The sequence below is a fragment of the Pleurodeles waltl genome, chromosome 5 (assembly GCF_031143425.1).
Source record: "Pleurodeles waltl isolate 20211129_DDA chromosome 5, aPleWal1.hap1.20221129, whole genome shotgun sequence".
In the NCBI taxonomy this organism is placed as follows: domain Eukaryota; kingdom Metazoa; phylum Chordata; class Amphibia; order Caudata; family Salamandridae; genus Pleurodeles; species Pleurodeles waltl.
Window position 1 is genome coordinate 212,861,109 of NC_090444.1, and position 22,874 is coordinate 212,883,982.

The window sequence follows — 22,874 nt, forward strand, 5'->3', positions numbered from 1 at the left end:
ATGTAGGATGGTGTCCCTGACACCATCTGTGATTCGCAAGGGCTTCGCAAATGCACACCTCATGAATAATCATGAGGTGGGTCGCAATTTGCGACCCCCTTGCGAATGGTGGCCTCACAGGGATGGTGGCCTGCTGGAGACAGCAGACCACCATGTCTGTGACTGCTTTTCAATAAAGCCTTTTTTTTTTTTTTTTTTTTTGTAATGCAGCCCATTTTCCTTAAAGGAAAACGAGATGCATTACAAAAACGAAAACACAATGGGGAAGGGGTCCCAGGGGGACCCCTTCCCTTTTGTGAAAGTGTTAGCACCCATTTGAAATGGGTGCAAACTGCGATTGGTTTGCGCCCGCGTTCGCAAAACAATCCTACATTGCACTGCGAGTCGCAATTAGGAAGGGAACACCCCTTCCTAATTGCGAGTCGCAAACCCGTTTTGCGATTCGGTAACCAGGTTACTGAATCGCAAAACTGGGTTTGTGCATCGCAATGTGCTTTTTGCACATCGCAAACAGCGAAAGTCGCTGTTTGCGACATGCAAAAAGCTACCTACATGTGGGTCTTGGTCCCTAATTAGGTCTGGTGTTAACAAAGACATTTTGTTTTTATTAAACTTCTATTTCTCTCTCTTTCGGCGGACTTTACTGTGAGTGATCGCATTCTTCTCTTTTCTCTTCCACAAGGAGCATATTGGCACACAAAGTAGTTTTGTTCAGTGTCAGGAACAACAGTGGCAATCAGTGACGTAACGAAACTGGAGGGTGCCCCTTTGCAAAGAACATGGAGGAGCCCCCTCTCCAGACTCACTCAGGGCAGGTGCTGTGCTGAAGGGGCCCCCTGGAGGGTGGCTGCGGGGCCTTTGTTATGCCACTGGTGGCAACGTGTGCTTTTAGAGTTCAAAAACGTTTTATTTTATTTTTTGCCAGTGTTTGTTACAATGTTGAGGGCCTGGTAGCTCCCACAACAATAAAGTGTTACAAAAGCCATGTCAAAACAAGACACGCATTGATGAAACTAAAAGACTTATAAAAATATGTCAGATCAGTTGGCTTTGTCAGTGTTTGTTTATTTTCATGCTTCCCATAATCGTGTTGAAAATGGTTACACTGATTTTCCATTCGAAATATGTTTGGGAAATACTAGCATGCATCAAAACATTTTACTAATTGACACTTCATTTGCATCTAATCAGAGAGCATTCTGGGAGCATTATACTTAGCCTCATAGCCTAAACTTTTCAAACATGTGTATACACGTTTTTTTTTTTGTACTGGAACCAACGTCAGTAGTGAAGTGTGACCTTAAAACATTTATTTACAGCACTCACCCTAATAATTAAGGTTTTCAAATAATGAACCATAAATACAAGTTCGAACAGCATTATCTTTTGGAAACACATTACCTCAACTGCAGAGAGTTCCACTCTCTGTAAACAGGCAGCCAAAGGGTTTGTGCTGCAGAGGGTTGGGCCTACTTGTCCCAAGGACAAAGTGAACATAAAAACTTGTTGCCCTTGACCCCAAACAAGATGTCCATAGGAATTCCACATCCCTGTGAGTGAGACACTCTTATTATTATCAAATCAAAACCAAGAGTACTTTGATTCTGAAAAACTTACATACCCATGCTTACAGTACAGAGAATATTGAGTACAAATTCCATTCCATAGTATGAACTTGGCTACCGTATGCTAGAGCCTCCCCCAAAAGAGCTCTCTGTGCTATGAAGAATAAGGTGATGTACAGCAATGCTGTAGATGTACTGCAACAAAAACTTCTATCCAACACTTATATCCACAGTTATATATACACAATCCATTGCATATCCAGTTACCCAACATCTGCTTCAGAAAGTCTTTGTTTTGGATCCCTAGATGCCAAACCATTCGGGGGCCATCAACATGTAAGATATCACCCCTTTTTTCCTATAGAGCCATGTAATTGCCCTATTTCTGGTGACAATGTTCATCATTCCTAAAAGGCACACATTTCTTTCAGATTTTCCAAGCTTCGGTTTAGGCTGAGACCCGCATCTACATTTCTTCAGCCAGATCGTGGTAATTCTGTTTACCTCTGTCTGCAACCAGTAATTGTGATATTACCGCAAATTCAGTTTCAAATGGGAAATGACAACATGCAGAAACCGTTTTCTAAGATTTAAGGTGCAACCTAAAGCTGGTGCAAACAGACACGGATTATTCATGCATAGGAGAGGCATTACACTGTTTCGGTAATAGAACTTTATTTTAAAGAGAAAAGCATATTCACTGCATATTTTCAGTACATTTAGCTCGATTTTTATAAACTCAGAAACTCTAGATGAGATGCAAAGAATTTAAGAGCAATAATCATTCTGCCAATAGAGGTAGAGAATGCAAATGAGCCTCATGACTTCAACATCATATTATAATAATAATAATAATAATAATAATAATAATAATAATAATAATAATAATAATAATAATAATTAGACCATTTAAATGTTGAAAGCTCCATTGTCGACAATGGAGTGGCACAGGGCCATTAATAGCAGGTACAGACCTTCTGCTCCAACATTTCACTGTTTGTCCTTCTGTTTCTTTTTTTTTAATTTAGAACATTTTACCTCCAGTGGGTGGAATGTTCTAGCAGCAATGTGGCTTCTGTCTAGAGCTATAGCCAAGCTACAGGCCCTTGCCTCAAACTATTACTCAAGACCTGTGGGATTAGCAACCATTATGGCCTCGGCCATCAGCTTAAGTAACTTCTGTCTTATATAAGTGCTAAATACGCATTTCGGCTGTTTCCGCGTAATGGAACCAGCAGACGTGAGCAGTCCTCCATTTATGGTACTTAACTTGCCAACTTATGGAAGGCTAAGCTTGACTCACCAGGATTCGAGCCCAAAACCGCTTTTTGAGAGTGGTAAGGATTTATCTTACTGAGCCAGGACTGCCCCCTGCCAGGGCCCCAGTCAACGTCCAGTAACAACAAATATAAATTCAAGAGAAGAACACACTATACAGGCAGTGGGGATAGCGGGGGACCTACTTTCTGTAAGCACAATACGCACAACCAAAGTGACAGGAAGTTTTATAAGAGTTTGGAGATCTTAAGACCGAAAGACTACAGGCTGACCATCTTCTAAACTTTGCTAGGTAAGGCACCCTCCACTGCAAGCGTTGTTTCACTCACTGCTCCCTACTTAAGTGGTCTGGGGTTCTCTGTCGCGTGTCAGGGTCTGATAGGCTAATTCTCAGCTTACAGCGGATGTCAATTTCCTAACTCCACCATCACTTACGATCTACAAGTTCTATTTGTTTGATGCAAATAAACCAATGTCCTGCCAACCGGCTTATGAATTGTGAGCAACGATCGCAAGCACAGATGCAAAAGATGCATTTATCATTACCTAGCATGCAAATCTCCTCCTGTAAGCAGAGCAATGTACACCTGGAGGGAAAGACAGCATTGAATGAGGCTCAAAACCAGAGGCTAGAGAATTCTCACTGCACACCACAGCCTCGTGCAGAAAAATGCTTACTGCAAACGATTGCCTCCTGTAGTGCTGCTTAAAACAATAGAACCTGAACAGAAGAGCCTTAACCTGTGCAAAGAGATCAAATCTCATCCGTAGGTACGTTAAAACAGGATCTGACGTATTCATAGGTTTCTATCCGGAAAAAAATACTTGTTGAAGAAAGTGGAGAACTTGCAAGGGGAGAAAAATAAAACGCAATTCATCATTGTAAGACTGCGATTTGCAAATTCCTTTGCCAATGAAAATTTCAGTATTGCGATTCTTGCGTGTTGTGGGGAAAATGGGGAGGCAAATGGGAATTTTCCAATTTCTTGCAATTCACAAGGGAACGTGTCAATGATCTGCGACCACTGCCAGCCGCACAGCATACGAAGTTCACCATCTGGTCGTTAAGGACTTGTTTGCGGAAGGTGTCCCTGAGGTGCAGTTTGCACTGTGCAAATAACACCCATGGCCATAAGTGGGAAAACAGCAGAGGTCTCACAGCAGAGGGGTGCCATGTACATATTGTACATTTGGTGCGATCTCTGGGTCTTGCATATCTCATTAGCCAGTTAACATCGCTACACTTTGAGTGCACACAGTTGCATGTGGCCTAGCCAATTCTTTGTGCTTTGCCGGATTTATCCACGTGACATACTGCATAAAGCCTGGTGGCAATGATATGCAGAAATGTTGCCTCATCACTATCCAGAGCGAAGGATTCATTCTGCGAATCATGGGCCATCAGACTTCCTTCTCTGCTTTTTCAACTGCAAACTGGTGATATTACAGCCCTTTTTCATTGGATATGTATATATTTATACATATATTTTCATAGGAAAGGTGTTTTTGTGTTGCTAACAACTTTAGCGCTACTTGCAAAATCTCCACACAACCTTCCAAAGAGGTGCTACTTCTTAACTAGTTTGTGCATGGCGAATTTCAGGGTGCCTGCAAAGCGGGGCGAGATGAAAGAGGGGTCCCAGAATGCAAACACCTCATGCGTTTTCCATAGACTTCTTTAAGACGGGCTACAGCAAAAACTGCCATACACAAACTAGTCAGAAAGTAGCACCTTTTTGGTAAGTTTTGTGGGGATTTGTCAAACGTTGCCAAAGTTATTAGTAACAACTACAACCACCTAGTGGTGACCGCTAATATATAATATATTTAATTCCAGTATTCAGTTTTTACTGATTTTTATAGATAAATACAGAATGAAAACTATTTCCTGTCTGTATTTATTTTTAAAAGTGGAAACATACAGAAAATTGTGCTTCTTGTGAGTAACTAGCCTTGTTGCCCTTCATGAGTTCTAGACCAACTGCTAAGCACGTAGAAACCATGGGGTTTTAGAAACAAGATGAAATTCCCTTAAATACAGGCATATGTTAACATATATTTGTATATAATGCTAATATTTACATATTGGTGTATTGTTTTGTTATATTTGGCTGCTTAATTTGCTAAAACGTTACAGGCATTCAGGTATGAGTGCATGTTTATCAGTTGAATAAATGTGGAAATACACCATTCTACAACTCCATGTATTCTCAAAACATAAAATAAATATGGATAAACACCAATAAAATAGCCAAAAAATGATAAATACAGCAGGAATGGTTAAAAAAAAGACCTTAAACTGGGAGCCCCATATATATATATATATATATATGTGTGTATATATATATATATATATATATGTGTGTATATATATATATATGTGTGTGTGTGTGTGAGTGTATTTGTGTATAAGACAGAAGCATAATGAAAGAAGCTGAAGCGCCCTTGGCGTCCTTGGGGAATAAAAAAGTGACAAAACAAAGTATGTAATTCTCTGTTGGGTTGACACCTGTGTTTATCACTTATAGGTGTGAGACAGGTGCTGGTCCATTATAAACAAGCCACACATTTTACAAGCTAAAATATGTTTAGGTTAATTATATTCTAAAAAAAAGAAATTCCTTGGGTGCTCAGAGGCATAAATAAGGTAATTAGATTTGGCAGCAAGTGGGGGGCAAAGAGCTCACCTTGTGCACGCTAGCAGCTGCCTAATAGTGTGGCTGAAGATACCAAACACCCTGAATATATTTTACTGGCAGAGGCACCAACACTGTGCACGGGAGGGCTACCAATACTGTGCGCGGAAGAGTCAGCAACGCTGCTCAGGAGGGAGCTACTGTACAGAGGAGAGTTGGACCACTGGGCACAGTGGGTGGGAGAGCTATCAATAATATGCATGGGAAGGCTAGCACTGCAGAGTAGAGTTACCAGTGCTCTGCATGATAAAACTACAAATGTGGCACATGGGACAGCTACCAATAAACGCATCTCTAGGCTACTAATACTCTGCAAGGCATAGCTACCAAAGGTGTGCACAGGAGAGCTCCCAAAATGTGCAGATGTGAGACCCCAATGCTGTGCATCTGAAATAATGTGCATAGGAGAGATATCAGTGCTGTCCATGGTAGCTGGATCAATGCTGTGCACCGAAGATCCAAAACTCTGGTGCAACTGTCCCTGGTAGAGTGCCCAAGGGACACCCTGCCCCTCCTCTTCTCATTTTGACTAAGTGCTAAACCTTGTTGGCAATGGCAGGAAACTCCAAATTGGTGCTATTTTTATTCTGATTGACTGCCACCCCATGACCAGGCGAGGCCATAACATGACTTAGATGATTACCAGTTGATTAATTGTTAATAGCATTTTTACTTGCACCCCAAAGGGAAGACTGCTTATTAGTTTTTGGTATGTACACATGTGTATTGTGTCATGGCTGGACCCACAATTATGCCTAATTGCATGCAGTGTGCATGAGTACCTCTTGGAAACATTAAAGGTAAGATACCCTTTATTAAGAGTCACCCTCTGAATATATGTAGCAATTTGTTTGAAGGGTGCTCCTTAGGAGCTAGTTTTAGTCAGAACTACTGTCTCCCCTTTCCCTGCCTCTTCCACTGCACTCCTCCTTTCCTTTCCCCTCCCACTAAAAAACCCTTACAAAGCCGTGCACGTGTGTCTGGGTGAAAATCCCTACCATCCGAATGGAGAAGTACTAATATTTTGTGTTCACCTCCTCTGGACCAAGCCAGCATGCCAGTCGGTGGTCTCAGAGCAGCAACGAAGACTAGAAAGAAGTCAGGGGCTTGCTCAAAGCTGTTTACATTAGACGAATAGGCTGTCTCCTAATAACTTCATCATATCCTGCCGAAGAAGCCAGAACCCAGCAACATTGTTCGAGTGGGCAGAACTTGCCTGGTTTCCAGTCCACATCTGAGAATAACAGTTCTTCTGGATGCCATGGAGCTGTGGCACTAATTTAATGCACTTTTGAGTGATTGGCTCCTTTCAAAGTTTGGGAGTCTGTTTTGACTCCAAGAGGCCATGTTGCTGGAGCTCACCTGCAAATGTACTGCATGTAAGCTGACCCCTGGATCCGGAATAGCTCTACATGCATTCAAGAAGGAAGGCTGGAATAAGAGGCAGACACTGTGGCCACTTTCACTGGAGGGGTGAGGAATATACTCCAGGACTGATGAGGAATATACCCACTGCTGCTATAAGCCAAGGAAGACAGAAAGTCTATGTGACACAGAGAACATTTGCTTTTCACTGGATCCAAGTATGAGTCTAGCAAACATCACGATGCCGTGAGGAGCTCTGAAGAACTGACACTGCTGACACAAAGTCCTTCGACTGCTGTCCAGTCTGAGCATCTATCCTTCTGCAGGTCACCTGGACTCATGCATGATGACCTGTGCACCTCTCGCATTTGTCAATGCACTTGTGCACTTCAAGCGACATCGAGCACGAGTGAAGAGACCACGTGTTTTCACATTTGTCGCTCCACCTGTGCTCTACCTACAAGAAATATAGGTTACAAAAACAAACTCAAACACATTGACCACACATGCACAACTACTACACTTACCGGCAATTTCATTCACCACAATTATATTAACAATTACATGACAAGAACACACATACTATATATAAATATATACATATATACACACACTCACACAAATATACATTTTTCAAAATCCAAATTACCCTGAAAACTACTCTGAACACTACCATAAACCCTGAAATAGCCATACTATCGAAACACACTACCCACCGAGCCCTACAAAACATTACTATCCCCTTCCTTGTATTACCATTCCCTGAACCCTAAAGATCTTAAAACCCCATACACTACTGATCCCCGAGCCATAAAAGGCCTTTACAGTCCCTTAACACTAACCATCGCTCAACCCTAAAAACTCCATACAGTGCCTATCCACTACCCATTCCTAAACCCTAAAAACTCCTTATTACCCTATTCCCTACCCATCCATGAACCCTAATAAGCCCATCCTACCCATCTACCCTTCCCATCCCTGAACACAAAGTCTCTTTCAAGCTGAAAACTCAACCTATGCTTAAACCTCTTATTACCCCTAAACACCACCAAACACCCACCCACCCTTAGGCCCTTAAGCATTGTAAATATAAGGCGGTGTAACTTACCTCATTGCAACTTATTGTAGCTGTAAATGCAATGGTGTGCTCCCATTTAGAAGTGGGTGCGTTGCAATGGTATATCACCCCTACAAATGATGTTGACCCCTTGTATAAGAACCATTCGGCAACCAAACTATATCACAGCATTTGTCGTACCCCCTTGCTAGTGGCACCAGCCATGTGAGTCTGTGTGCCTCCATCATCGCAGCAACCTCTCTCCAGTGTTCGCTCTTCAGGATTCCAACCACTGGCTTCACAAAGATGCAAGGAGGAGAAGAGATGCTAATGCTGCCATCGATAGTGCCCAGGCGTCCTGCCACAATCCCAACATGGTACAACAAATGTTGTGAGCGTACTCCAACTACTGAACAGTGTAATGCATCTGACTCGGTGAGCGCGTCTGCAATAATCAGACATGCTGTACGAAGCAGTTAAGACTACCTTTTGCAACTGTACCCTTTCTTTGAATGTGTGCAGGCTCTGGGAGACACAGGAATAGTTAGGGAGTAACTTCAGTGTTTACCAGAATAGTGCTTTATTCCAAAATACTAACCAAAGCTCTCAAATAAACTTCATTAATGTAGATAAAGTATTTTTTCTAAAAAGCAAAACACTACTTGGACATTATATGTACTGTGAGTGATACATGTGGTAGCTAAAGTAGGCATTCTATCCCACACCACCCTCAAAGAGTAAGCTGTGATCCACATTAACCTATCTACCACCCCAAAGTCAAATTCCAAAATGAGCTACATGGCAATTCGCTGACTTGTGGTAGTATCTTGCTTCAGTGATTCCAACAGCAGCAATTCTTTTCACAAGGACTGCTTGATTGACCTTGAGCAACACAGTAGCTGAGAACAGGTAGGACATCACTGCACAGCTTAAAATGTTGTGCACTAGATAGCTACCAGGCCTGCACATGTGAAAGCTATCTGCACTTCATTTGCGCCACAGTTCCATGGCACGATTGTCACCAATGGTGATGATGAGTTGAGTGTCATCAGCATAGGATATTACAGAGAATCCACAAGAGCGCACCAAGTAAGCAAGGGGGGGGGGGGGGGGTTATAAACAACGTGGGACTGAAAAAAGAGCCCTGTGGGACACCACATTTAAGCAGATATGTGGCTGAATGGAAAGAAGAAAGCAGAATTGATTGGATTCCATCTTCACAAAAAGAGGCCTGCCATTTTGGGCTGAATTATGGTGGTCTGAGTTGTGGAGAGGATGCAGTAAGATAGAATGGGGGGCAGTATCAAAGGCTGTAGAGAGGCTGAATATAAGAGGAGCTGAACCCCTGAGTTCAATGTGGCCCGAATTTGCTCTGTGCTTGCTTGACGAGCTGATTCTGTGCAACACCTGGGTGCACTGCTTGAAATAATTTCAGCCACTGGTAATGAATCACTCAGGGCCGCATCCCAGACCCTGTGAACCTGAACACTCGCAAACCCAGAACGGCTTTCGCCTCTCAGTACAGTGCCGCTTGGTCGCTTATTTAGGCTTTGTCAGTAAGGTGCAACCAGTGTGTGCTGCTTGTATTCCCTTCTGGAGACTCGCTTGGCAGTTCAGGATGGACTGTTCCCATGAGGGGCAGGGTCTGTACGGATTTGCAGGGCCTCGGACCAGAGTGGCATGATGAGTGAAGAACGATGGACTGGAATGTGACTCCGGGCGATAACCAGTGTCTAACATTAATTCAAGCATTTCATCCCTCACCTTGTTTGCAGCATGACTGATGAAACTGCATGAAGTATGCACTGAATCTATGTACAGGCTAGCGCTGAGACTTCCCATCAGCTAAGCAGTGAAAGTGGGCATGGACTAGATACTGACATGAGGCATAAGCTATCTACTGACTTGATTGCCAATGCTGTCTGTGTGAGTGCTTAAACCACAGCATAGTGAGATACCAATGCTGTGCATAAGAGAGCTTCTAACCTTACGTGTACAATGCTGTGCACAAGAGAGTTAGCCACACTATCCACTGGAAAGCTATGTATGTTGCACATTAACAGGTTATCACCACAGTCCATGGGAGAGCTACAAACATTGTGCAGTGGAATCATCAATGCTGTGCATAAGAGAGCTAGCAAAACTGTGCACCAGGAAGGTACCAGTGATGTACTTGGGAGACTTAGCAGCTCTGCTCGTGAAAAGCTTACTATCAACACTTTGTCTTGAAGAAATATGGCAAGTGTGCATGTGAGAACTACATTGCAGAAGTAAAAAAAGTGTGCTGGACAGTTACTAACACTGTATAACAGAGAACACATTTCTAATCACCTTACTGCTCTGTATTCGCTGCCCATCCACAGACGAAGTGTCTTTAAATCCCTCTGTGTATTCCACAAGGAAAGTCTTTGTCCCACTTTACTTCGCTCACATTTTCTACATAAAGCGCACAGATCCTGCAGGTCCTTCCGAGCTTTTGACGCATGGGGGCAAGAGGACATTCTTGCTCATTCTTGAAAGCAAAGAGATTGAATGTGTTGCTTTCTTTTCTGAGTCATTTCTTGTTATTAAATGCTCCTTAAAGCCCTTAAAACTTAGCTTCTTAGCACTGTATTTATTAGGTTGATCCTAAATATCTACTCAGCCATCCTTAACTCCCCAGGATACCTGAGGTCACCACGCCCTTTATACGTGCAAGCACTACTATTACCACAATGCTCATGAGGCCAGCTACCAGTGCTGTGCTAGGAGAGATGCTAACTCTCCTTGGGACAAGCAAGAACCTGAGGCTATGCATGGGCTAGCGGCTACTACTGGTCACAGCTACGAACCGACACTGGTCTCAGGCCAAGTCCAGACTGGGCTGAGGTAGGCACTGAGAGTGGGCACTGGCTGGGTCTGACACTGGAATAAGTAATATTACTAACGATCGGAGAAGCGATGGACAGGTCCCTGTGAATAAGACTGGTACAGACCTTGGGCAGCCTCTTAGTAATGATACAGTAAAACCCACAGCTACCACCACAGCGCAGCCCGCAGGAGAGCCACAAGCAATGCTAGCGACAACAGGAACACATTCTCTTAAATGTATTTACGCTGAGAAAATCAGCTTTTATACAGTTATAGTGGATTTCTGAAAAATATAAAAACAGCAAGTGTGATTTTCAACTATCTACATAACAGGAAGATCACAACACTTTATAAGTATTCCGGAGGGATAAGTGTCTCAAATATAGCACTGGCATTTACGGGCTCGCACCAGTGACAATCCTCCTGTAACATAAGCAAAATGTCATGTCGGGTTAACCCTTGACCTAATGTGAGATATTGTACTATTCTGAATGTATTACCTCAAATACAAAAAATTTTTTTTTTTTAAATACCTAAACTATGTGTTCACCACACCACATGCAGTGGTATAGCTAGAGTGTCATGGGCCCCAATTTAAGAAACTAATATGTCCCCAGCCCCACATACAACTGGGGTGCAGTGGACCCATCAAACTGAGGCCCTGGTGCCACTGCACCTGCTGAACTACTTACTGCTATACCCCAGGCCACATGCATTCCAAGGCTGCTTCAGAATGTGAACTCCTCACCCACGTTCACAAAGCACTGCACAACACCGAACCAGAATACCACAACAGACGACTCTCCTTCTACACCCCCACCCGGCATCTCTGCTCTGCCGACCTCACCCTCGCAACAGACCCACGCGTCCGCAGAACTACAACCGGCGGTAGATTATTCTCGCACCTTGCTGCCAAAATGTGTAACACCCTTCCCACCCACCTGAGCCAGACCAAAGACCTATTTACCTGCAGGAAACTTCTCAAGACCTGGCTGTTTGAGCAGTAGAGGCACCTTCCCCTCCCCTCCCCTCCACCTTCTCCCCCATCCCCTCCTCCGTGCCCTGAGACCCTCACGGGTGAGTAGTGCGCTTTACAAATCCCTGATTGATTGACTCAGCGGTCTGAGTGAATGGTCTGGGTGCTCCTCGGCAGTACCTTTATTTCAGAAATGATGGCTGCCAAATATGATTCTGAGGAAAGATAATCCCTTAGCTGGCTATGATGTCTGCACCGCTCTGAGCAGCTCCTGGCATCTCCTATTTTGCTGAAGCAATAATCTTTGCCATTAAGGTCCAGTATGTTTACCATATTATGGTGCAGGCACACCCATTTATAGCATGTCCTAAGGAAAAATAGACTAACAACATACTTTGGATATGGCGTCACTCGAGGCCACAAGACTGCCTTTGGGAACCAACGTTTCCTGCAACAAGTGACTCTTGGAAGCTCACTCCAGCGACACAACCACTCAGGCGCTGGACTGCCACTGTAATGCGAGCAGTGGCGCAGGCCAGATTGTGCATATGGTATCTTGACAAGGGCAGTGTGCCCTTCAGTAAGTATCCACTGCAATGGAGACCAAGGATAATGAGCCCAGTGAGATCAAGCGATTTGGATAGAACCTCACTCCTGTCAGGGTGAGTTGTCGTGGAATCAGATACCAAGGGTCACAATTTAACAACTATATAAATAACCTCTCCCCTCTCCCTGCCAGGGATTGGTGCATATAATGTAGTACCGACAACTGCATGTAGGTGTCAGATATTAATAAAATGTCAGCGATGGTGTGCTTCGCAGCATTCAAAAACCTAGATTTCCGTGGGCATATAATAGAAATTGCAATGCACTGGCTCTACAGCACCTCCGGTACCCTGCTTACACTAACAATACAAAATAAAATTGTTAATATCACAGCTAAAGGAGAGTACCTTCCCTAGGGACTGCAGTACCCGGCTCTTTAAGGGGCGGTCTTAAGCAAGCTTTGCAACCTTAAGGTCGCAGAAGAACCATACAAAAACGCACTAGGGGCTTCATCATTCAAGGAGGAAAGAGATGAACTTGAATAAAAAAGTGGCTCTGGCTCAATACGGAACCAGCAGACAAAGGCTCTAAAACCCACCCCTCTGCCAACCCCCAAGTTGTGTGATCCTGGACAGACGTTCATACCGGCGTACAGTCTATTTCAAAACGCTTCCTAATGTGGCCGTACAGCTAACGCGGGTTGAAATAATGAGCACCGACACGGTATATTCGCGCAGGGAAGCGCCCAGGTCGGCTGAACCAAAGTCTGCGAGCTCTCCGCCCGAGGCGTAATGTTGTGCAAGGAGAGTTTAAGGGCAGCTGCAGGTTTCCGTTTCATGTGGTGAAAAGCACTTGCTGTTCCGGAAGCATGGAGGCCCCAGAGATATCGGGTGATCACGCTGTGCCCAGCTACGCCGGGCCACGCGCGCTCTCTGCAGGTCAGTGAGCAGCGTGCAAGGCTCTGGGCGGCGCTCAGTGCCCGGGGGGGCTCACACTGCAGGTCAGTGAGAGGGCCCTCCTAGGACTGGGCTGCGCTCAGTGACCGGGGGGGCTCACACTGCAGGTCAGTGAGGGGGCCCTCCTAGGACTGGGCTGCGCTCAGTGACCGGGGGGGGCTCACACTGCAGGTCAGTGAGGGGGCCCTCCTAGGACTGGGCGGCGCTGCGGGAGGGGGGAGGGTACTGCAGGCCAGTGAGGGGTCCCTCCTAAGACTGGGCTGCGCTCAGTGACCGGGGGGGGGGGCTCACACTGCAGGACAGTGAGGGGGCCCTCCTAAGACTGGGCTGTGCTCAGTTGACCGGGGGGGGGGGGGGCTCACACTGCAGGTCAGTGAGGGGGCCCTCCTAGGACTGGGCGGCGCTGCGGGAGGGGGGAGGGTACTGCAGGACAGTGAGGGGTCCCTCCTAAGACTGGGCTGCGCTCAGTGACCGGGGGGGGGGGGGCTCACACTGCAGGACAGTGAGGGGGCCCTCCTAAGACTGGGCTGTGCTCAGTTGACCGGGGGGGGGGGCTCACACTGCAGGTCAGTGAGGGGGCCCTCCTAGGACTGGGCTGCGCTCAGTGCCCGGGGGGGGCTCACACTGCAGGTCAGTGAGAGGGCCCTCCTAGGACTGGGCTGAGCTCAGTGACCGGGGGGGAGGGAGGGTACTGCAGGTCAGTGAGGGATCCCCCCTAAGACTGGGCTGCGCTCAGTGCCCGGGGGGGCTCACACTGCAGGTCAGTGAGAGGGCCCTCCTAGGACTGGGCTGCGCTCAGTGACCGGGGGGGCTCACACTGCAGGTCAGTGAGGGGGCCCTCCTAGGACTGGGCTGCGCTCAGTGACCGGGGGGGGGCTCACACTGCAGGTCAGTGAGGGGGCCCTCCTAGGACTGGGCGGCGCTCAGTGAGCGGGGGGGCTCACACTGCAGGTCAGTGAGGGGGCCCTCCTAGGACTGGGCGGCGCTGCAGGAGGGGGGAGGGTACTGCAGGCCAGTGAGGGGGCCCTCCTAAGACTGGGCTGCGCTCAGTGACCGGGGGGGGGGCTCACACTGCAGGACAGTGAGGGGGCCCTCCTAAGACTGGGCTGTGCTCAGTTGACCGGGGGGGGGGGGGCTCACACTGCAGGTCAGTGAGGGGGCCCTCCTAAGACTGGGCTGTGCTCAGTTGACCGGGGGGGGGCTCACACTGCAGGTCAGTGAGGGGGCCCTCCTAAGACTGGGCTGTGCTCAGTGACCGGTGGGGGCTCACACTGCAGGTCAGTGAGGGGGCCCTCCTAGGACTGGGCTGCGCTCAGTGACCGGGGGGGGGCTCACACTGCAGGTCAGTGAGGGGGCCCTCCTAGGACTGGGCTGCGCTCAGTGACCGGGGGGGGGCTCACACTGCAGGTCAGTGAGGAGGCCCTCCTAAGACTGGGCTGCGCTCAGTGCCCGGGGGGCTCACACTGCAGGTCAGTGAGGGGGCCCTCCTAGGACTGGGCTGCGCTCAGTGCCCGGGGGGGGCTCACACTGCAGGTCAGTGAGAGGGCCCTCCTAGGACTGGGCTGAGCTCAGTGACCGGGGGGGAGGGAGGGTACTGCAGGTCAGTGAGGGATCCCCCCTAAGACTGGGCTGCGCTCAGTGCCCGGGGGGGCTCACACTGCAGGTCAGTGAGAGTGCCCTCCTAGGACTGGGCTGCGCTCAGTGACCGGGGGGGCTCACACTGCAGGTCAGTGAGGGGGCCCTCCTAGGACTGGGCTGCGCTCAGTGACCGGGGGGGGCTCACACTGCAGGTCAGTGAGGGGGCCCTCCTAGGACTAGGCTGCGCTCAGTGACCGGGGGGGGGGGCTCACACTGCAGGTCAGTGAGGAGGCCCTCCTAAGACTGGGCTGCGCTCAGTGCCCGGGGGGGGCTCACACTGCAGGTCAGTGAGGGGGCCCTCCTAGGACTGGGCTGCGCTCAGTGCCCGGGGGGGGCTCACACTGCAGGTCAGTGAGAGGGCCCTCCTAGGACTGGGCTGAGCTCAGTGACCGGGGGGGAGGGAGGGTACTGCAGGTCAGTGAGGGATCCCCCCTAAGACTGGGCTGCGCTCAGTGCCCGGGGGGGGCTCACACTGCAGGTCAGTGAGAGGGCCCTCCTAGGACTGGGCTGCGCTCAGTGACCGGGGGGGCTCACACTGCAGGTCAGTGAGGGGGCCCTCCTAGGACTGGGCTGCGCTCAGTGACCGGGGGGGGCTCACACTGCAGGTCAGTGAGGGGGCCCTCCTAGGACTGGGCGGCGCTCAGTGAGCGGGGGGGCTCACACTGCAGGTCAGTGAGGGGGCCCTCCTAGGACTGGGCGGCGCTGCGGGAGGGGGGAGGGTACTGCAGGCCAGTGAGGGGTCCCTCCTAAGACTGGGCTGCGCTCAGTGACCGGGGGGGGGGGCTCACACTGCAGGACAGTGAGGGGGCCCTCCTAAGACTGGGCTGTGCTCAGTTGACCGGGGGGGGGGGGGGGGGCTCACACTGCAGGTCAGTGAGGGGGCCCTCCTAGGACTGGGCTGCGCTCAGTGCCCGGGGGGGGCTCACACTGCAGGTCAGTGAGAGGGCCCTCCTAGGACTGGGCTGAGCTCAGTGACCGGGGGGGAGGGAGGGTACTGCAGGTCAGTGAGGGATCCCCCCTAAGACTGGGCTGCGCTCAGTGCCCGGGGGGGCTCACACTGCAGGTCAGTGAGAGGGCCCTCCTAGGACTGGGCTGCGCTCAGTGACCGGTGGGGCTCACACTGCAGGTCAGTGAGGGGGCCCTCCTAGGACTGGGCTGCGCTCAGTGACCGGGGGGGGGCTCACACTGCAGGTCAGTGAGGGGGCCCTCCTAGGACTGGGCGGCGCTCAGTGAGCGGGGGGGCTCACACTGCAGGTCAGTGAGGGGGCCCTCCTAGGACTGGGCGGCGCTGCGGGAGGGGGGAGGGTACTGCAGGCCAGTGAGGGGGCCCTCCTAAGACTGGGCTGCGCTCAGTGACCGGGGGGGGGCTCACACTGCAGGACAGTGAGGGGGCCCTCCTAAGACTGGGCTGTGCTCAGTTGACCGGGGGGGGGGGGGGGGCTCACACTGCAGGTCAGTGAGGGGGCCCTCCTAAGACTGGGCTGTGCTCAGTTGACCGGGGGGGGGGCTCACACTGCAGGTCAGTGAGGGGGCCCTCCTAAGACTGGGCTGTGCTCAGTGACCGGTGGGGGCTCACACTGCAGGTCAGTGAGGGGGCCCTCCTAGGACTGGGCTGCGCTCAGTGACCGGGGGGGGGCTCACACTGCAGGTCAGTGAGGGGGCCCTCCTAGGACTGGGCTGCGCTCAGTGACCGGGGGGGGGGCTCACACTGCAGGTCAGTGAGGAGGCCCTCCTAAGACTGGGCTGCGCTCAGTGCCCGGGGGGCTCACACTGCAGGTCAGTGAGGGGGCCCTCCTAGGACTGGGCTGCGCTCAGTGACCGGGGGGGGCTCACACTGCAGGTCAGTGAGGGGTCCCTCCTAAGACTGGGCTGCGCTCAGTGCCCGGGGGGGCTCACACTGCAGGTCAGTGAGGGGGCCCTCCTAAGACTGGGCTGCGCTCAGTGCCCGGGGGGGGCTCACACTGCAGGTCAGTGAGGGGGCCCTCCTAGGACTGGGCTGCGCTCAGTGACCGGGGGGGAGGGAGGGTACTGCAGGTCAGTGAGGGATCCCCCCTAAGACTGGGCTGCGCTCAGTGCCCGGGGGGGCTCACACTGCAGGTCAGTGAGAGTGCCCTCCTAGGACTGGGCTGCGCTCAGTGACCGGGGGGGCTCACACTGCAGGTCAGTGAGGGGGCCCTCCTAGGACTGGGCTGCGCTCAGTGACCGGGGGGGGCTCACACTGCAGGTCAGTGAGGGGGCCCTCCTAGGACTAGGCTGCGCTCAGTGACCGGGGGGGGGGGCTCACACTGCAGGTCAGTGAGGAGGCCCTCCTAAGACTGGGCTGCGCTCAGTGCCCGGGGGGGGCTCACACTGCAGGTCAGTGAGGGGGCCCTCCTAGGACTGGGCTGCGCTCAGTGCCCGGGGGGGGCTCACACTGCAGGTCAGTGAGAGGGCCCTCCTAGGACTGGGCTGAGCTCAGTGACCGGGGGGGAGGGAGGGTACTGCAGGTCAGTGAGGGATCCCCCCTAAGACTGGGCTGCGCTCAGTGCCCGGGGGGGGCTCACACTGCAGGTCAGTGAGAGGGCCCTCCTAGGACTGGGCTGCGCTCAGTGACCGGGGGGGCTCACACTGCAGGTCAGTGAGGGGGCCCTCCTAGGACTGGGCTGCGCTCAGTGACCGGGGGGGGCTCACACTGCAGGTCAGTGAGGGGGCCCTCCTAGGACTGGGCGGCGCTCAGTGAGCGGGGGGGCTCACACTGCAGGTCAGTGAGGGGGCCCTCCTAGGACTGGGCGGCGCTGCGGGAGGGGGGAGGGTACTGCAGGCCAGTGAGGGGTCCCTCCTAAGACTGGGCTGCGCTCAGTGACCGGGGGGGGGGGCTCACACTGCAGGACAGTGAGGGGGCCCTCCTAAGACTGGGCTGTGCTCAGTTGACCGGGGGGGGGGGGGGGGGGCTCACACTGCAGGTCAGTGAGGGGGCCCTCCTAGGACTGGGCTGCGCTCAGTGCCCGGGGGGGGCTCACACTGCAGGTCAGTGAGAGGGCCCTCCTAGGACTGGGCTGAGCTCAGTGACCGGGGGGGAGGGAGGGTACTGCAGGTCAGTGAGGGATCCCCCCTAAGACTGGGCTGCGCTCAGTGCCCGGGGGGGCTCACACTGCAGGTCAGTGAGAGGGCCCTCCTAGGACTGGGCTGCGCTCAGTGACCGGTGGGGCTCACACTGCAGGTCAGTGAGGGGGCCCTCCTAGGACTGGGCTGCGCTCAGTGACCGGGGGGGGGCTCACACTGCAGGTCAGTGAGGGGGCCCTCCTAGGACTGGGCGGCGCTCAGTGAGCGGGGGGGCTCACACTGCAGGTCAGTGAGGGGGCCCTCCTAGGACTGGGCGGCGCTGCGGGAGGGGGGAGGGTACTGCAGGCCAGTGAGGGGGCCCTCCTAAGACTGGGCTGCGCTCAGTGACCGGGGGGGGGCTCACACTGCAGGACAGTGAGGGGGCCCTCCTAAGACTGGGCTGTGCTCAGTTGACCGGGGGGGGGGGGGGGGCTCACACTGCAGGTCAGTGAGGGGGCCCTCCTAAGACTGGGCTGTGCTCAGTTGACCGGGGGGGGGGCTCACACTGCAGGTCAGTGAGGGGGCCCTCCTAAGACTGGGCTGTGCTCAGTGACCGGTGGGGGCTCACACTGCAGGTCAGTGAGGGGGCCCTCCTAGGACTGGGCTGCGCTCAGTGACCGGGGGGGGGCTCACACTGCAGGTCAGTGAGGGGGCCCTCCTAGGACTGGGCTGCGCTCAGTGACCGGGGGGGGGGCTCACACTGCAGGTCAGTGAGGAGGCCCTCCTAAGACTGGGCTGCGCTCAGTGCCCGGGGGGCTCACACTGCAGGTCAGTGAGGGGGCCCTCCTAGGACTGGGCTGCGCTCAGTGACCGGGGGGGGCTCACACTGCAGGTCAGTGAGGGGTCCCTCCTAAGACTGGGCTGCGCTCAGTGCCCGGGGGGGCTCACACTGCAGGTCAGTGAGGGGGCCCTCCTAAGACTGGGCTGCGCTCAGTGCCCGGGGGGGGCTCACACTGCAGGTCAGTGAGGGGGCCCTCCTAGGACTGGGCTGCGCTCAGTGACCGGGGGGGGGCTCACACTGCAGGTCAGTGAGGGGGCCCTCCTAGGACTGGGCTGCGCTCAGTGACCGGGGGGGGGCTCACACTGCAGGTCAGTGAGGGGGCCCTCCTAAGACTGGGCTGTGCTCAGTGACCGGTGGGGGCTCACACTGCAGGTCAGTGAGGGGGCCCTCCTAGGACTGGGCTGCGCTCAGTGACCGGGGGGGGGGCTCACACTGCAGGTCAGTGAGGGGGCCCTCCTAGGACTGGGCTGTGCTCAGTTGACCGGGGTGGGCTCACACAGCAGGTCAGTGAGGGGGCCCTCCCAGGACTGGGCCGCGGGTTTGCACGCCCGACGGGCGGGCCCCGTGGAGGGTTTGACATCAGTCACCACAGGAACGGCAGCGACTGAGGAGACAAAGCAGGACGGAAACTGCCAGCTGCCTAAAAGTGGGCGGGAGGCGGGTGACTCAGCCAACGAGGGCAACCAGATGGAAAATTACCGCGAAGCAGGGCGCACTTCTAAATCACAATTCCTCAATGCGGTAGGCTCACAAATAAAAGGTACGAATCACAGACAGGCAGGTGCACAAGAGCGGCTGAAATATTCCAAGAGCCCCCAGGGTTTAGTGACTCTAGCTGTAAAGCCCAGATTTCGGCAAAGCGCCTCTCTCGATATTGCCTGTTTCAGCCGATGTTTTCTATGCGCAGACAACTGAGGATGCAGCTTGATCCATGGTTAAGGGATTACATATTTGAAACCTGAGGGCCCTATAAATGCATTAGTAATCTCTCTGGTGCTGTATTTTTGCTACGTATAGCGAGGGGGTTAAATACCAACAGGAGTTTACTATAGCTTTGGTATGAATCGCTATTGACCCCCTCCCCCCCCTTTTAGGTTTCCATTACTGTTTAGAATGTTTGATGGTCAATTCTGTGTATTAGCTATGTTAGTGGTATGTATGCAGACTTTGTTTCTGAAACAAGGCTCTAATGTGTATTGCTGTTAAATATTTGGTTATCTGTTCAATAAAAAATATTTCTAAAAAAAGCTTTCTGATGTTTGTCTCGACGACCACGCTATGCAGGACTCAAACGTCTGCTGTATGTGTAACCTGCCACAGTACATGTTGAACAATAACCATCCCTAGCCAGGACCATTTCAATGTATTTTCATGTCCTTGGCATGATACATTGTTTATGTCCCTCACCTCTGGGCACCCACTTGATTTAGATAACGAGAGACCCCGCCCCCTATAGACATCGCTATAGGGTGACTTATTGATAAAGGTAAAGATGAACTACAGAGCTACCAGCTCAACCCTAATCTGAGACCTGGAGGAGTTACATCTTGCCACACCGAGGAGCATGGCATAAACGAAAAGTGGCTAAATATGGAATTCGAGATAACTGACTCGTAAAACCAGTCAATTCATCCATGTATATAATAAAAGCAAATGACGTGCATGTAGTTCCATTTAAAGTGGATTATTGCAAGAACTCTTTATACCAATGAGTTCTTCTATGGTCATACTCCCTAAATACTTACAGGAAGCATGACGTGGTTTAAATTGCTAAAAAATGGAAATCACTGACGTCTGCCAGAGTCTGACAAATAGTTGAAATTGTTGAGGCGATCTCTCTCTAAGACTGAGCTCGCCCCTCCAACAGAGAAGTGCCTCAGTGGTCGAGTTAGTTCATTTAATGAAATATAACTCATGTATTCAGCCATCCATGCACCATTTCCTACCTTTAAAAACGTGCAATACCAATAACATGATACTTGAAAAGAAATAAAAAATGTTAAATTGTTCAGAAATGTTTTTCTTTCATAATGCACAGTGGAAATTATATTAAGGATAGTTCCCTTCTATAGACGCAAAGGTATTGGAGGAAAGCTAATGCATGTTGGGTGTCTAACTTTGGAACACTGTAGCCAACAAGACCAAGTTAAATAATTCTCACGTCCACACCCACTTTCACAAGCTTCAGAAGTGGTATCCCTGTGGTCACATGACCTAATATAGTCCTTGGAGGTGTCATGTTCATCAGAGTCAAGCATTAGCTTAAATTGTTGTGTGGTATAAAAATGATATAATTCACTCATTTACCAGCAGGAATTAGACAAGGCGCTGACAGATGGAAACACTTGAGCCAGCAGCTCTTAAGTACTAAGAATGATGCTGGCTAACATTCCATTCCCTATATTTTAGCTTGTCTGTGGCTTTTCAGAATGGTACTAACCCTAGTCTAATGAACATGACTCAAAGGCTTGGTTCTGAATGAACTGTTAGGCCGCAGGAACGCTTACACAGGCACACAGTCTTCGGCTCCTCGGGCAAGGCATCGGAGGGGTGGAGTGGGGCTGAGTCATGCTGCTTTGGACATGCACACTCTTCCCAATTTATGCAGATACACTAAGACAGCCAAAAAGTGACATTGTGCCAATAAATTAAACCAGTGGGAATTTCTCTAGATGGCTTTCCATTCCCATTTTGTCTAGGCCACTCTCAGAAGAGACACTACCATACGAAAATAAAACTTGACCACATCACACTCAATCAATGTTACTTTTTTTCTAGAAATATGAAATTCAATGCCTCCAAACCTGAAAATGTCAGGCCAACACAAGAAAACACTGTCTGCCAATCATTCAAACACGTTAAAACCACATGAAAAAATAGTCTAATCACGAGGTCCTCGAAAATCACGAGAGACATTACCTGATTCCCGAGCACTGCAGCGGCACAGGCCCGGGACACTTCCTTGGGCCCGAACCAGACGGAGGCCACCCTGGATGGTAGCCCCAGGATGAAGACCTGGGCGACAGAGCAGATGACCTGGGCAAACATGGTGACTCCAAAGAGGTCCTGCCTCACGCTGGCACACTTGACCCAGGCCCCCAGGCAGTTGAGGCCGGCGCCCAGGAGCGCGGTCACCCTCAGGCCTCGCTTGTCCAGCAGCCAAGTGGCTGGGAAGATGAGCGGCACGTAGGCCAGCATGTAGACCATGGAGAGCCAGTCGATCTTGTCGCTGGTCACCTGGTAGAAGTGAGTGAAGATGTTGGCGATGATGCTGTACTGGATCCACTGGAAGGCGTTGACCAGGGAGTACAGGCTAAAGACGGCGAGGATGACGAACCTCCGGAGGAACAGCCGGGTCTCCAGGGGCTGCCTCTGCCCCCCGGGGTCGCAGGGCAGCATGGCCTGCGTCTCCTCCGCTGGCGCGCCCGGCCCCTCCAGCACCAGGCCGTTGCAAGCGGAGAAAGCCCCTGGGGGGCCGTTTTCCTTGGCATGCCCATCGTGCTGCTCCGGGGTGAGCCCTCCGGGCCGGGGGTGTGGGTGGTGGTTCATAATCTCGGGGTCCACCATGGTGCGCCTTCCGGCGGGATGACTGGGTGATGCTGCTGATGCCACTGCGCACACCTGGGGCATGGGAGGACACTGGCAGTGCCACCGGATGCTGCTGCCCTGGCTACCGCGTGGCAGAGGTATGGGAACACGCGAGGTCACACCCGGGGGCAGGAAGGATAACGTAACAAAGCCGCGAGGAAACGATGCCCTGTCCTCCCGGTGCGGGGTTCGGCCACGCTTCTTCTCTGCCCGGGAGGCGTGTGCGCCGGGCTGTCAAGCGCATCTACGCCCCGACCAATCAGCGCCGGGAGAGGCTCTGCCCGCAGCATCAGCCAGGGGATGAAATCCACCAATAAACGATGAGCATTTTCGCTACGGAAAAGGGGCGGGGCTAAAAGAGGAAGGTATGCGGGGGTGGGGGTAAGAACGTCCGCCCGCCTACCCGCGACAAGAGAATATCTGTTTTAGCACCGCCTTCCACGTTGAGTTTGATGACCCCGCCCAGTTTCGGAAGCTGCGCGTTCATTGGTCGAAAG

The 22,874-nt window shown here is 51.5% G+C and overlaps 1 protein-coding gene across 1 annotated transcript in view; it reads right to left on the bottom strand.

Moving 5' to 3' along the window:
• FLVCR1 (FLVCR choline and heme transporter 1) overlaps positions 1-22,656 on the bottom strand; it is a 113,359-nt gene extending 90,703 nt beyond the window's left edge. The window contains exon 1 of the mRNA XM_069233912.1: positions 21,709-22,656. Within this exon, the coding sequence (XP_069090013.1) occupies positions 21,709-22,419 (711 nt within the window). The 5' untranslated portion in view covers positions 22,420-22,656. The remainder of the gene's footprint in view (positions 1-21,708) is intronic.
• Positions 22,657-22,874: the final 218 nt, after the last annotated feature.